Source organism: Etheostoma spectabile, chromosome 20 (assembly GCF_008692095.1).
Source record: "Etheostoma spectabile isolate EspeVRDwgs_2016 chromosome 20, UIUC_Espe_1.0, whole genome shotgun sequence".
Classification (NCBI taxonomy): domain Eukaryota; kingdom Metazoa; phylum Chordata; class Actinopteri; order Perciformes; family Percidae; genus Etheostoma; species Etheostoma spectabile.
In genome coordinates, this window is record NC_045752.1 from 8928773 (window position 1) to 8944998 (window position 16226).

Consider the following 16226-nt stretch of genomic DNA (forward strand, 5'->3'; position numbering starts at 1 on the left):
GCAGAATAATCAATAATTAATTAAGTTAAAAAATTGTTAGCTGCAGTGAACTTTTTTTAGGGAAACCAATCCAGAACAAATTCGCCCACCTAGTTTGGTATCCGGAATTAGCTTTGCATTCTTCTTGGGTTATAGCTGTAGCTGGTCTTCAAATGTTTCATGTGAACAACTCAGAAAGTGGACAATGGCTGCACTATGTGAAGACTTGGAGACCCTCTTTTTCTAATTTCCCCTTCTTGTTATGGTCTTGAAGACCTTGACAATGCTGGGCCCAGAGCACGTTGGATCCATTTGCTCTAGTTTTGGTCCTCATAGTTGAAATATGTTCTTACCCAGCTGAGCTTTGCCTGTGAGAGGGAAATCTCCTCAGGATTTGCTCTTTTTTATACAAATATTCATCTCTGTACTTCTCTCAGGATGCCTCGGAGTGTAAATTTATACTGTAATCTATCTGAGCATCCTCAACATTAATTAGGTTTACAGTATCTTCTTTCCCTCTCTGTCTGTCAATGCACACACACTAGATAATATCCATCTGTACTGTGCTCACAGAGATCTGTAACCTGACACACTGTTCGGGAAATGCACCTCCATAAGTTAATGGATCAGCGACGACATTCATGACCCATCAGTGTTGAGATAGTCTCTGTAGATTGGCTGGCAGCAAGTGACGCCTGATTGTAATCACGATGATGATAGTGACGATGATGCCATGCATTAAGACACGGGTTAATTTAATTCAGTTTGGGGTTCCTCCTTCTTCTGACAGGACCAAAGTCAGCAGCGGGAAGGGAGAAAAGAGCCACTCTGGTTATTTACTCTGACTTGCTATCAGAAGAGGAAAAATGCTGACATTGCAGTAACGTCATGTAAAGTGAGCTTGTGAAGCAGCTCCAGGCTCAGAGGCTCGGTCTATTGTATGAGGATTCAGCTCTGATCGTGCGCTGTTGAAACGCTGCATGGCAGTGTAATTCCCCTCTAGCTGTGAATAGTTTTTTTGAGGTTAAAATTTTCTAATTTTAGAGTGCTATAAACGAGGGCAAGCACATAAGGTGGCTCGGTGGTCAAAGAAGTCTCTTTGCTCCACCATGAAGAGCACATTGGAGTGGAAATGTGTGAAAGTGATTAAAGCGTCCTGTGTGCTTGAGTGTGAACGATTTAGAGCAGTGTGTTTGTTGTGTTCAGCTGCGATTGGTTTATTACCCCGCCTGTCTACCCCCCTCTTGTCTAGCCCCTTGCCCCCGTCAGACCACTCTCTGTGTGTGTGTGTGCCTTGTGTGGTGTGTGTGTGTGTGTGTGTGTGGTGTGTGTTGTGTTGTGGTGTGTGTGTGTGTGTGTGTTTGTGTGTGGGTGTGTTGTGTTGTGTTGTGTGTGTGTGTGTGTTGTGTGTGTGGGTGTGTGTGTGTGTGTGTGTGTGTGTGTGTGTGTGTGTGTTGATGGGAGCTGTGATGTACATGTCAATCTGCGTGTAAGGCTTTAACTGGTCAAACTGATTCACAGGCTGATTACTGACGTCATGTGGAGGTCGACCAGGGGCTCATCTACCAATGTGGCAGTAGACCGTTGTAGTTTCTATAACAAAGTGCTGATAGCTTTTACTATTTTATACTGACAGAAAATGAGGCAGTAGTATGTGTACCAACTGATGTCACTTAAAATGAAAAGCCCCTGCCAAGTAAACAAAAAGTATAAGCTCTTCTAATTCCTTTGTGCATTGCATTGTGAGACACCCCAAAACAATGTACTTTTAATTGTTGTCATTTTAACACTACACACTCCAAACTTGCTTCAAATTGTAGTATGGAATTGGGATACAGCAAAGGTTTTGCTCTTAAAGCTGCAAAAGTATACATCTTATCTTATGACATGCTCTGTTTTAACACAAGCCTGCTTCATATTAACAGAATGTAACACACTCATGCTTGGGAGCTTTCCCAGTACAACTGAATTCATCATGATTTTCAAAATGTGTTTAGGAAAATTCAGCTGAAACATTTTAAGTCACGAGGCTGCTCATGATTATGATATTATGAGGTCAAATTGAAGTTATCTGAATGGCATTGAATCAATGAAGAAGGCTTGCACAGTTGTTGTGTGTTGTAGCCGACAAAGAACTTCTAATACCAAAGCAGTTACACGACAGACTAGAGCAGAACACATAGCTGCCATCTGACTGTATTAATGCAGCATATGCACCAAAAGCTTTAGTCACAAAGTGAACAGATTGTTATAAATCTCTTGTCCATTTGGCTTGTCTTACTCTTCAAAAACATCAACGCTACTGCCAGGAAGCCCATCTGATTCTGAAAGAGTGCTGCGTTTGTATGTGCCTCCTCGTTCGTCATATTTATTATTGTTTGAGAATATGGGACTTGCATTCATTTAAACAGTATTTAAGCACAGACAGCCATTAACAGAAAGGTACATAATAACATTACAGTTGATGTGTCGAATCAAACATGTCTCAACACATTTTGCAGTTCTCTTATGAAATTAGGAATGAAACACACACAGGCAGTCTGGTGTCTTATTGGTTCTTTGCCCTACTCAGCTGGTTAACATCGTTACATGCTTTAACTTCATTAGCTCACCCTTGTTTGACCTCACATTTTCCCCACCAAACACATTCACAGCATCACATGATGTATAAAAGACAGTTTTAAAGTCAAGTTTCATAGACTAATTTTGAAATTCTTTTTGCAATACTACTAGAGATTTGTCAATTTAGAGATTTAAATATCCATACAGTGTGGTCAAATTGAAATTCTAGACAGTCCATGTCTTATGTTAAACCCAGATCCATTGTCCAGCCTTTTACTGTCTAACAACAGCTCAGCTATTAGCAGAGATGCTTTCAGTTCTCTCAAGGCATTCACTCTGAGTACTGGAAGTAGATTTAGCGTAGAGAGCAGAGCCCTCAGTGGCTGTCTCGAGTTACCCTTAAAATAAGTTTTTGTGTGGTTGAATTGGTTTGGTTGTGTAGACAGTACTCCACAGCTGCGTTTGTTTTGAAAATACCTGACCTGTATACAGACACACATGGCAGTGTGGGTCTGAGCTACAGTTGCAGAGTCTGTCCGAGCCAGACAGAGCTAATAGAATAATGGCATAATGTAACAGTCATTTAACAGTAGTTGAACTAAAACCACAGCACTGTAAGGCTTTCTTTTACTCAGAGAAACAAGTAACTTCTGGTCCGCTTGTTTCAATTTGCACAGTTCCCACAGTACATCAGATTTAATTTTTAGCATGTACAACTTTTACTAAAAGGAGTTTTATTTGTGTAAACACATTTGTTGGGTAGAGGTTGTGATGATTTGAGATTCAGATTGTCACTGTTTTTATGTAATTTGCATCATAATCATTTTGTTTAAGGTGTTTGTTTGTTTTGTTTGTTTCTTGAGGTCTGGTTTGAGTGAGACTAACTTCTGTAGCAACTCAACAACACTGTTAAGAACCTGGCCAGAGCCATGAAAGGTGAAGAATCAATAAAGCCACATATAGCTGGAAAAATGTATTCAACAGTAAATTTAGGTCTAGTGTTGTTCATCTCTCTAAAAATGTTTCTGAATAATTTTCAACAGAGATGTGGAAACTGGTGGTAATGACAGCCACTGTGGGCTCTAAAGCCTTTTCACAGCAGATATTTATATATTTTGACGTATCTTAGCAGAAAAAGCACAGGTGTTACTAATAACATTAACAATGACCATGAGCCAGCATGCACAATACCAGGACCCTGAAACTGAAGCAGCTAAATGAATATCAGTCGTTATCAATTACACCTGTGCTTTTCCCTACTCCGACATGTCTGTTTGGGAAAATGGCCGATATGGTACAATGTGTGTCCAGCTGGTGATTACAGTATCTAACTAAGTTCAGCCTTGTGTCTGAATTGCAGTGCAGCCTTGAGTTTTTTTTTCACACATTAGCATGTGCTTGTGACTGAGTACTTGCGTCTTTACTCCTCCCAACTTGTAAAAACTCAACTCAACTGTGAGCTGAATCTGACAGAGTAAATGTACTTACTAGCAAGCCTTATTATTTAATACAAGTGTAATAATAATGAAAAGGGCACCTCCAAAAATGCTATGAATACGCTAGCAGATAGTAATGCCTCTGGAGTGTATCAGAGCTAATTGTCAGTCTTCCTCTTTTCTTTAATCTCTGGTTAATTTTCATTATCCCTTTTAGAGTCGTGTGTGTGTGTGTGTGTGTGTGTGTGTGTGTGTCTGTGTGTGTCTGTGTGTGTCTGTGTGTGTGTGTGTGTGTGTGTGTGTGTGTGTGTGCGCGCCCACATGGAAAACTAAGAGCTGTGTGGTTTTTCAATTTCGCAATAGTAAACAGCTAATATTGCACAGATTTATGGATTTAATACTTATTGCCATCACATCTAGTGGTGTTGCTGAGCAGTGTGGGTGTGTATAGAATTGTCAAAGGGTCTAGGGGGGTCTGATATGTGTCAGTCAGTTGGGGAGCAGGACAGGGAAAAGTGGCGCCGGACATACTTAATAAAGTCCCTAAACTCATTTTCCAAAGTCCCCCTCTTCCCGAGAGACTCCCTCACTCATCACTGGTACAGTGCTGCATTGTCTCAGCTGGACTCTCAGTGTTTGTTCTGGTTAGTGTGTGAGTCTGGGCTCAATGCATGTGAAAGTGTGTGTGTGTGTGTGTGTGTGACTAAGGTTAGTCATAGGCTTGTGTGTGTGTGCCCGTGTATACACCACTCTGGGAAATGTTCCTTCATGTAAGAGACTTATATTCTCTTCTTGCCCTACAACCTATTATACCAATACACACACACACACACACACACACACACACACACACAATAACCGATGATGGAGTTCAGATCTATTCTTAGCTTTTCCTTGAATAATTTATTTCTTGCAGTCAGAGTGGAGATGGCATAGACACACACACACACACACACACACACACACACACAAACTGTACCCACCAAATGGAGATGTCCTCATACATGGCTTGCTACCTAGCAACGGTCATGAAAAATAGTGTCAGAAAAATTGCAAAAAGTGTGATATACATTGACACAGATTTTTAAAAAACATGTTTTACAGAAATAACTACTCAAAAATGGGCGTACTCTAAAATTAACATATTTCTTTAGTCAACTTGAAATCTAACTTGAGTGGTGACATGTTTCCTTCTTTGTGTGTCTGTCCAGGCTCTGGATGTGGACCGAAGTGTTCTGTACAAGATGAAGAAGTCTGTGAAGGCCATCTACACGTCTGGTCTGGGTGAGCTCTCCTGTCTGACCTTCATGTCAGGATTTTCATTTCCACGTTATCACTTTAATCAGAAACCTTCAAAGATGTTTTCAAGCTCAATTTTCTGACTAACAGCTAGCCCTTTTTGCGTTAAAATGATCAGTCAATTGGTTATTTATTTCATATGTTATATCTTTTTCATCATGTACAATAAATTTAAAATAAATATTTATTACACCCCAATGCATTTGTTCCACTGCCTTTAAGGTAAATGTAAGGTGGATAGTTATTTCCATGCTCATTGTTGCTGGTTGTGCCAGTATTGGGTGTTTCCAGTGTCTTTTGTTTGGCCTGCCTGACAGAACCCCGCTGAGCCAAAGAGAAAGAGAGGGAGCAAAAGAGGGAGAGAGACCTCTGAACAATGTGCTGAGCATGTCTTTTTTTTCAGAACAGTATGAGCTCTGTTCTGTTCAAACCAAAGGGACAGCTGTCTGATCCAGACCCCCAAAGGAACAGCTGGGGAGGGGCGCACAATGTGTTTGTGTGTGGGTACTGAGGCATGGACACACTCCTGCTCTCACCTCACTGTTAAAAATGCATTTACATATATATGTCTTTTTTTGCCCCTGCCAGACTCAGAACCTCTATTTTGTCATCCCGTTACTGTTTTTGATGCATAAATTGAAGGACAGAGGTAATACTTCTAAACTGAAATTTTATTTTTATAAGATTTCATGTGACAAATAATAAATTGATTGACATGAAAGGCGTGTGCGTTTGTGCATTTTAAATATAGTCAGCTGTTTTAGCCCATTCAAATAACTATGTAATGCAAAAAAGAAGTCTCTCTTACTGACAAACCCACAGAGAATTATTACCCTATTCTTACCAGAGTCTTTCACTCTTTCGGCTTATTATTTTGGTTTCAAGGCCCGCAACTTCACTGTTTTAGTTTACTCTCACTGCTCTTAGACGGACAGAGTTTGCAACTAGTAGGTGAACATAGCATTTAGCTGCTAAAGAGACATATATTTCCCTCAGGAGTTGGTAGAGACCAAAAAAAGAGCAAAAAGAAGAATAAATATTGTACTTATATTAAGGTGGACAGGAACGTGATTCCAAATGACTGATAATGTTGCTCCGTAACTGCTGGATGTCTGAATAAGCAACGGTTCCCCTTCCAGGGTTTTTCATGCATCGAGAATTATTATTAAATTTCATGCTTCCTCCAGGTCCCGACAAAACTCTCACAGGTGTCCTCACAGTGTTGATTTGCCATTTGTAACTGCACTTTCGGCATTACGCTGATGTGGGGAAGCTGTATCATAATTAGCACCAGGAAAGGCACTGCCAAACAGGAAGAAAAAAGCCATCTGGTTTTGGCTGGACTGCAGAAAAGCGAGAGCGCCACTGTTTTTCCCGCTAGTAGCATCTTTGCCACCACATTAAAAAAAATCACAAAACATAACAAACATTCAGCAACTAATCATATGAAACACGCAAAGCTGATTAGGTCATAATTAGTCTACTTTTCCCTGCTGTTCAATGTTTTATGTTGTATCACTTTAATAATGTTCTTCAGAGAAGATGCTGAGATAAAGGCTGAATAATGAGACGCATAACAGGGAGCCTCAACATGACTGCCTCAATACTCTAAGAACACACTCCTGGTATGACTGGCTTTCAAAATATTTTTCAGCAGTGGCATGAGGAATAGTAATGATGAGGAGGTGAGGATGGAGAGGGTATGTATGGTGAAAGCTATATATATATATATATATATATATATATATAGCCCTGTGTTGCTGCAGGGGCCTGTCAGGTTGTCAGCTTGTGGGTTTTGATGAATAAACCAGCAGCAGCATTTCAAACCCCTGAAGATCCTGGAGCTGATCAAGCAGAGCTTCTTGGATAGACCTGCCAGAGCTGCTGGACAGATAACGACACGAGGCAAACAAGTGAACATCGTGTTCCTGGATGAGCTGGATGGAGTTGCTGAATAATGCAGCACTATGCCAATGTTGCATTAGGAAAACACTCAATTCAGTGGCATCTGGGGTGGACATGTCTTTTAAGTAGCTGCTGCACACATACACATACATTTCTGTCGTGGCTGCAATGCAAGCAATGACCATGAGACTTCCACAAGCTCTAATGTAATTAAACTGGATGGATGTCTGAGGAAAATTACCTGATGAGACACTGAAATAAAGGAGTGTCCTTTGTCTTCTGTAGGTAAAAGTTAGGTGCCGGTGGCCGTAGTGGAAATGGAGTCCAGTGTTGTTTTCATAGAGTCCGTAGAGAGGTATGGATTTGATCTCAGGTCGGATGTACATTGTGTTAGTGATCGTCAGAGCATCAGGCCTGATGGAGCCGAGTGTGAGGGAATGAGTGTGGGAAAGACTGAGAGAGGAAGCAAAGGTCGGTCTGCTGTCTGGTGATTAAAGTGTGCGTGTGTGCATGTGCATGTGCGTGCGTGCCCTTAGGAATGTCAGATAATCCTCAGCAGACGCCGGGTAACTAGTACATAATGTATTTGTTTTCTTTTATGTGTGTTTGAGAGAGAATATACAGTATAGGATGTTGTACACAACTGGGAATTAGCAGGCCATTTGTGTCGGTTGTCAAAGTGTGTGTTCAACCACGTCATGGCTTCTGTCCTCCAGTAAACACAAGATCATCGTTTCCTGAGGTCAAGCAACAGGGATCCTTTTTTTCTATCTCTCTCTCTTACACACGCACGCACACACACGCACGTACGCACATGGACACACTACCCTTTTCAAGCATTTCTCTGAAACAGTCATTTGTTTTGATTCTTTTTTTTTAGATGTGGAAAAAGCCCACATACCCTGTTTTTTTTCAAAAAGAAATATGTACATTTTGAATGAAAGTAGCCAAATGGTGTAAACCCAGTGCAGATAACCACCCAGCATTTATTAGTTTATTGTTAATACTAAAAGTCAGAAAGTACCAATTATGTAATTTAGGAAGAGCTCAGATGTTATCGAAACTTTTAATTAGTTCTTTCTAAAAAGCAAGGCACTCAATTAACCAGACCAAAACAATTGACAGTGCTAATTAACATTTGTAAAATAAGTAGTATGTTTTATGCTAATATAGTTTTCTAGATTTAGTTCAGCAGGTTGGAAAAATTGGAGCATCACAAGATGATTACCATGGTAGTAAAGCTACACAAAATGATGCTTATCCTTTATGTCATCTAATCTTAACTCTTTAATTGCACTGATTATCAGGGGTCACAAGCTAAAAAGGGTCTGAATCCACTTAGGAGTGCATGATATATTGACTTAATATCGTTATCGCAATATTGAAAGTGTCACAATAAGTATGCAATATTTTGTTTATTTTGTGGCGCGATGCATCCCATCCGTTGACTATGTGGCAGAGTGACAGTGTAAATGGAGAAATAGAGACAAAAAAACGGAACCAATCATGAGTGCATGATACTATCCCAAAAAAATTGTTGCAGTTAATACGCCAGAGCAAGTCAAAGAAGCCTTGCTAGCAAGTGTTTTTGCTAGTGGCACAAAGTACGACATGAACTTGAAGAGACATGTCAAAATCACCAATACATATTATTTGGCCAAAGATACGATGTTTCAAGAAGCTTCTGAATGAACTAGACAAACTGTACCAAATCCCATCCCACACCTATTTCTCCCAGGTAGCTATCCCACAACTTTATAAAAGGCGGTGCAGGCAGAGTTTGGAGTTGGATAGATTGAATATTTTTCATTCACGATCGACCTGTGGTCCAGCCGCAATACCGAGCCGTCTCGCTGTGCGCTATATTGTTAGGAATATTGTTACAATGCATTTTCCCTTAGCTTTTGTAATTTTACATGTGTTAAAAAATATCAAAATTAATATTGATATCGTAATATTCATAATCAATATCTCAATATCACATTTTGTCAATATCCTGCAACCCTAGACCCACTGATCTGGGTCATTTCAGCTTGAAAATGCTACATTGGAGGAGGTTCAGTGTAAATAAAAGGACATTAACACAATGTTAACAAAACGATTCAGAAGCGGGTCTACTTTTTAGAGGGACTCTCTTGAAACCATGCAAACCCCATGTTTCTTTAAGAAAGCCCTTGAACACCAGGTTTATGTATTGTGTATTATGTATGTAGGCAACATGTAGAGAAGCACGCAATTAGCAGGTTTTGTTTACAGTGTAAACTGAAGAAAAGGCTGCCTCTGCCCTCGTGTCTCACTCACTCCTTTTGTTTTTCTTTCTCTGCCATGTTACTCATAAACTAGCTCAGTGTGTGATGTAGTCATTTGAGGTTCAAAGCTGCACTACACTGTAGACTGCATGTGTAATGCGTTAGGTCATATTACAACAAATACACATGTATTCACTAAGCACCCCGGGGGAGTTTGGGCTGTTTGGGCTGTTTGTTGGTGCTGAATAGTCGAGCTCTCGTGCCACTTCAGAAACAAGAGCAGGCCACCGCCCTGTCAGCTCAGAGCCTGGCAGATCCACAGGCAAACAGCTGGAGCTCATGTGTAAACACTAGACTGCGGTTGTGTGTTAAGGGCCGGTGTCTGACACATGATTGAAGTTTATTACGTCTGTTTCACTGCTTTGAACCAGAAGCTATTTTTAATCATCAATGAGCATAATAGCAGATTAAGTGGTTGATAATTGTTGAGCGTTTCAGCTCTAGTTTGTAGTCTACTGAATGACAAGATAGGGTATGTTTCGTGCTATTTCAATTTGCATAAATGCAAATAAATTAAATGGCTCCATCATTTGGAAAAAATTGTCTTTTACTGTCAAAACAAATTTGGGTCATAACAGCTAACATCTGTACGAAGTGCATTAAACGTAGACTGGGTAAACCTCACTCACCCTGACTGCGATTTGATTTTGCCCTGCAGCTCGGTCTGGAAACCTGCACGTTTACTTCAAGGGGGTAAGCGAGCCAACCACCTGCCGTTAACATTCCATTGACTGCCATTCATTTTGGCGCCACTTTGACAGTGAATAACTTTATATCTGAAGCGTTTAAAAACTTTAGTTGTCTATTGTTTATTTCTAAAGAAACGTGACAATGTACAAAAGGCTCCATTACCATTAAAATAGGTTAACAATTGTGTCATAACCAAGCGACTTGCTGTCGCATAGTCGACAAATGGCTGTATTGTCAGGCAAGGGTCACACACAGTTTCGACTTACGTTAGCTGTGTAGGTTTTATTACTAATGTTAACTGGCATTTTTGTTAGCAATAATTAGCCTGTGCCTATATGTTATCTCCTAACACATACCTATGCTCTCTGTCTCTGCAAGATTTGGAATGATTGAGATTTTTCTTGGCACAGCTACCAGAAGACTTACAACTTTCAGACAGTTTGCTCACGTCACATCTACGTCATTAAGCTCAGTTGGAGGCTTCGCTGTAACGCTCAGCCATCAGCGGAAAAGTGCTTCTAATATCCTTCACTGGTTTCCGTCCAGAGCAACGGGATCTGTTGGTCCGTTTCTTTGACGGCCTACCACTTGTGTCTCATGAGCTTTATCATGCAGCTCAGCAGTGGTTTAAATTAGATTTGTTGTGATGTGAGGAGATCAGCGGGTAGTGACTCAGAGGCTTTTCAGCTTTCCCTTTTCAATAACATGATGGATATCTCTGCAGCAGATACATGAGCTTATCCAGCTTCATCTATAAATCGTGTGTGTGTGTGTGTGTGTGTGTGTGTGTGTGTGTGTGTGTGTGTGTGTGTGTGTGTGTGTGTGTGTGTGTGTGTGTGTGTGTGTGTGTGTGTGTGTGTGTGTGTGTGTGTGTGTGTGTGTGTGTGTGTGGCAAATGAAAAGCTGAATCATGAAATGGCAACTGTGTCTTTTGGTGTGCATCTTCATATTTTTACACATCTCTTCTCTTTTTTTTCCCTCGAGTCCCTCCCTCACTCTCCTTCACGTCTCCTAGTGAGTGTTGTCATAGCAACAGTCCCCAGTGCTCCATCCCACACTCCACCGCTGTCCCAATGGCATTAGCTGTTATCAGCTGCCCAGTCTGGCGTGAAGTGAATTAAGTGAAATCGTCTAGGCAGGCATGTGCACAGATATTTGGAGGGGCTAATGCTTTAACCATGCAAACCTTCAGGGAAATCATCTCAAAGCAAATGCCATGTATGCAATTAGGTGACTGTTTAAAGTTGCATCATAATAATTACATTGACAAGATGATCTGTCTGATTCAGCTCAGCAGGCAGTTCATTGATCGATCATTGTATTTTTGCGTTGCACTAATTCATCAGAGCAGCATGTTGCAATGTAGGGGGAGAAAGTTGGGAAAAGTAGAGACAGATGGCCCAATCAGTTGTGGTCAGGGAAAACTTTGAACTGTAATGGGTGGGTTGACCAGCCAGAAAAGTGGATATTTTTTCACTAATTTTTGACTGTTTTCCAGCCCATGTAGAGAACGAGGAGCAGTACACTCAGGCCCTGGAGAAGTTTGGAGAAAATTGCGTGTACAGAGATGATCCTGATCTGGGTTCAGCTTTCCTCAAATTCTCAGTCTTCACCAAGGAGCTTACTGCGCTTTTCAAAAATCTGGTGAGTCTTGGGTTGGAGGAGTGGGGTTAAATCTTCTGGGATCAAAGAAAGATGTCCATCCTCTCTCTAATTGTCTTTATCCCCTTCAGTCACTGTGTGTGTTCTCTAACGCGCGCACACACACACACACACACACACACACACACACACACACACACACACACCAAGCACATACTGAGTCCAGCTGGAACATTGAGTCCTCGGGGAGGTAATTCAAGTTTTTCCATTGAGATGGCCAAAGAGCCACTGCAACACCAAATATCTCCTGGATTTAATTCAACCTGATCTGTTAAAGCCAGGTTTGTGTTAAGGCCAAAGCTTTATTAGAAAAATCTGACACCAACATGTGAGGTATGTCACTTCCCCTTGGACACTGTATCAACTCACACAGAGACCAGGAGCTTGAGATTTTTATATTAGTGTTATCTCAACACCGTATATTAAAGAAATATGAGCTGCAGCCTGACCTGGATGTGAAGATATAATCTCTCAAAGCTATAGCAAGCTCTCACTTTCTAGATTACATGTGCAGCATTACACACAGAGGCTCTCAGTAATTTACAGGGCAGTTAATTGTCTTATAATGGATGGTGTTATATTTTTAATGGTGTGAAAATTCTGTTTCTTAGCAACTGATAAATGGCGCAAATGTTGATGATGTGCAAACTTTGGGACATAAGAGGGACTTGGCAAATTACTACTAACCCATTGTCCCCCATTGAGGATCAACCCAATGTTGATCCTCATTTAGCTCGTTCTGACTCTTATAATGAGAAGAAAACTTGAACCTGAGAGGCTCCCGTTGTTGTTTTGTTATTTCCGTGTTGCACACTCTCAAACAATACAATAAAAGGATAACATCTCTGTGGTGTCAGGCACCCCTGACAGGTTTAAATCCTCTGATGCAACCTTTCAACTCTTATCTGTCTTTTCCTCACCCTCCTCCAGTTCCAAAACATGAACAACATCATCACCTTTCCTCTGGACAGCCTGCTGAAAGGAGACCTGAAAGGAGTCAAAGGGGTAAGGCAACAAAACCGCATGGTCTTGTGTTACTTTATTACTGCACAGGAAGTGTTATACAAGTAGATGAATAGAGCTTAGCCTTGTGCTGAGTCATCAGTGACCACAAGCAGTTTTATAAGTTGCATCATGTGTCCAATTCCATCTGCTGGTTTAAAGTAGTTTGAAGCTACCTTGACAATCAGTGCCATCCTTGATGTCATGCTTTCTTGCTAATTAGGTTAATAACAAGCTTCTCTGATATGCCTCAGGCTTTTTTTGTTTTCATGAAAAATAAAAGTTGAAGAGGCTAGATAGACAGTGGGGCTTCACGATATGAAGAAAATATGCAATATGCGATAACGTTGAATATCGCAACAACACGGTTTCTTGCAATAAATACAGATATTAAAGCGTACCTACAGTATTCTACTAAAATACAAGTTGCTTGTTGAATTTAAAGCAAATGGAAGGAAATAATTTCCAACATCTAACAATTTGAACATTAAAATGAACATAAAAGGCAGCATTAAAAAAAGAATGAACATTCATTGCGGTTTTCTACTGATAACAGATTGTTGAAGTGTTGAACTGATTGTTTGAAGTTGACCAACAGGCCAGTTACCAAATAAAAAACCCAAATTTGAATTATCTTAGAAATACTTGCCATTCTCATGACTTAGTTTTGTTTGAAATGTTTGGATAGTTTTAGTACCAATGCCAAACTAATAATTTTTAGTACTTTAATTTGAGAAATGTTTTTCTACAAAATCCTTTTTTTTTCTGAAATGTTTAATGTTGTCAGGTAGGTGCACAAAATCTTTGTCTCACAAATGGCCTAAGATTATATTGTATTATTGGTATTGTTTTTCATTATTAGAGATCTGGCTGTAGGGCGATCACAGGAAATGAGGGGAGAGAAAGATGGGGAATGACATGCAACAATTCTTCTTAGCAGTTCATGTTGCCTTAAACCCATAGGCCACCAAGGTCCCCCTAAAACCGACAACATTTTGATTCAGGTCAAAAGCACAGGTCTTTCCATTCATTTTGAATGGGGGTAGTGCGTTTAGGTTGCGGTGGGGGGTTGCCGCATGGGGGACACACTAAAAAAATACACAGCGGGCATGTGGTGAAAAGTTGAGACCGACTCAACTTTTGGATGAACACAACCCCGCGTCACACTGCGGTGGCCAATCGTGTAACCAGCAATCAGACTAATCTGTGTGAGCTATGGGTTGAGGCGGTGTGAGAATCCCCTACAGGATACGGGAAACATCACTGCCTTTATCACTGCCAAAACAAAATTTTAAAACATGAGGGTAAAAAATGAAACACAAGCACTGAACTACCCAGGAGTTTTTTGTGAAATAGCTGAATGTTTCCTGCAACAACAAAGCACTCGCTATGTCTCGCGTGTCTCTTTTCTTTCTCTCTCTCCTGGGCAAGACACTGAACCCTGAGTTGTCCCCGATACTCCGCCATCAGAGTGTAAATGTGTGTGAGTGTTTATCTGTTAAGCAGGTGGCGCCTTGTATGGCAGCCTCGGCCACAGTGTGTGTGAATGGTGAATGGTTCTTGTACTATGTAAAAGCACTTTCAGTAGTCGTTGAGACCAGAAAAGTGCTGTATAAAAACAGTCCATTTACATTACACACATACCCAAAAAGTTATAAAAAATTATATTGTATAAAAAGATACACGAAATAATAATACTAATTGAGGTTCAATACGCAGACCTATGTATACTGACACACATAGGCAGCCAGTCAGTCATGTGTGTCCACCAACCGGACCAAACCCAGACAGACACTTGTTAACAGTGTGCAGCTCTGTAATGCAATCAGCACTTGTTACTGTCTGTGGCAGTCTGTGACCTTTCACTCTCCAGTCACATGATTGGCTGCGTTTTTTTACCAAGGTATGATGCGATTAAGCCAGCTCTCTAATGAGTCCGTTTGCGGTAGAAACAGCAGTTGTCCCCATGACCCTCGGCTGCTTGGCTTTGTCTCGACCTCTGAACTGTTGTCCTCTTTTTTTTTTTTTTTTTTTTTTTTTTTTTTTTTTTTTTTTATATCTGCTTTTCTCTTTCATGATTTCCTTTCCTCTCTCTCTTAACTCCATGCTCTCGCTCTCTGTCTCCTTCACTCTGTCCCTGCCACCCACCCTCTCCCTCAGGCTGTGGTAGCCAGTCACATCTGTAATACATACCCAGTTATTGCTCATTACCCCTATGATGATTCTCATTACCCCAATGACATGGTGGCTAATGAGCTGCTGGTTATTTTATACCTCAGGACGGACACACTTATATAAATGTCACCGCTGCTGTAATGCCAATACACCTTAGAAAGTAAGCCTTAAGTGTCGGGAAAGAAAGTAGATAATGGATGGATTATTTCTTGTCTTTGTTCAAGGCTAAACCCCCCCTCCCAACCTGTTGCTCACCTCCACAGCCCCAAGCTGTTCACTTGTCCCTCCCATCCCCTTCATCGTATTCCTCCACCTCTTTCATTATTCTGCTTCTTCACTCCTGTCCTCTCCCAGGGGAAGTACCTGTTAGGAGAGGGGAAAGTAGGAAGAAGTCCAGACCTGCATGAAAGGCTGTTTAGACTGCAGGGAGAAAAGGAAGGAGAGTAGGGTGTAGTAAAGGGTTGGGATGGATATCATTTGAAGATGATGGATGTGTTTAAAAGATCAGAGAAGTCTATCGAGAGAAATTAGTGTTGTTTTTCATGGTCCACAAAAAACAATGTCTGCATATACAGTATATTAACAACTTCAAGTGAATCTAATAACATCTGCTTTTGAGAAGCTTCTTCTGCATGTCTAAAGATATTTGTTAGTTTTTATTTTTGTCTATAGGTGTAATAAATGGGGCACAGCCTCTACATGCTTCATGTGACAAAAACAGTATAGTCAGTGAATTGGAAGTTGCCAAAATTAAAGCCATATGACACTGCAATATTACATTTAAAAATACTTCCTTAAATATTGTGAGAATGGTGACGAGCCTTTCCCACTTTGAAATTTCAAGTGAACGTGCTGAAAAGAATTTTTAAGTTGTCCACCAGCACTTAACCCTTGTGTTGTCTTCACTTTGGGGACCCTCTCATATTCCTCGGGTCAAATTGACCCGTTACTTATTTGGGGTTTTAAAAACAATTCTGAAATAAAATGTTCCTTCATAATCTATTAACAAATATTGTCTTTATCTCAATTTTGAACAATTGAGATAACATATGTTCAGGGAATGCAATCAGTCTCTACTAAAACACAATTAAAAATGGAAGTGGTGTTCGTTTTTTGTCATAAGGTTATAATTCCTGTTAAAAATCCACTGAGGAAAAAACACAAGTGGTCATATCCAAGAATAATTTTCTGAATTGAGTCAGGAATA

The 16226-nt window shown here is 40.5% G+C and overlaps 1 protein-coding gene across 1 annotated transcript in view; it reads left to right on the top strand.

Annotated features, from left to right (window-relative positions):
* The window catches only part of asap2a (ArfGAP with SH3 domain, ankyrin repeat and PH domain 2a), a 57104-nt gene that overhangs the window by 13682 nt on the left and 27196 nt on the right, over nt 1-16226 (top strand). The window contains exons 2-4 of the mRNA XM_032500087.1: nt 5189-5261; nt 11679-11824; nt 12773-12847. Coding sequence (XP_032355978.1) covers nt 5189-5261; nt 11679-11824; nt 12773-12847 — 294 coding nt within the window. The remainder of the gene's footprint in view (nt 1-5188; nt 5262-11678; nt 11825-12772; nt 12848-16226) is intronic.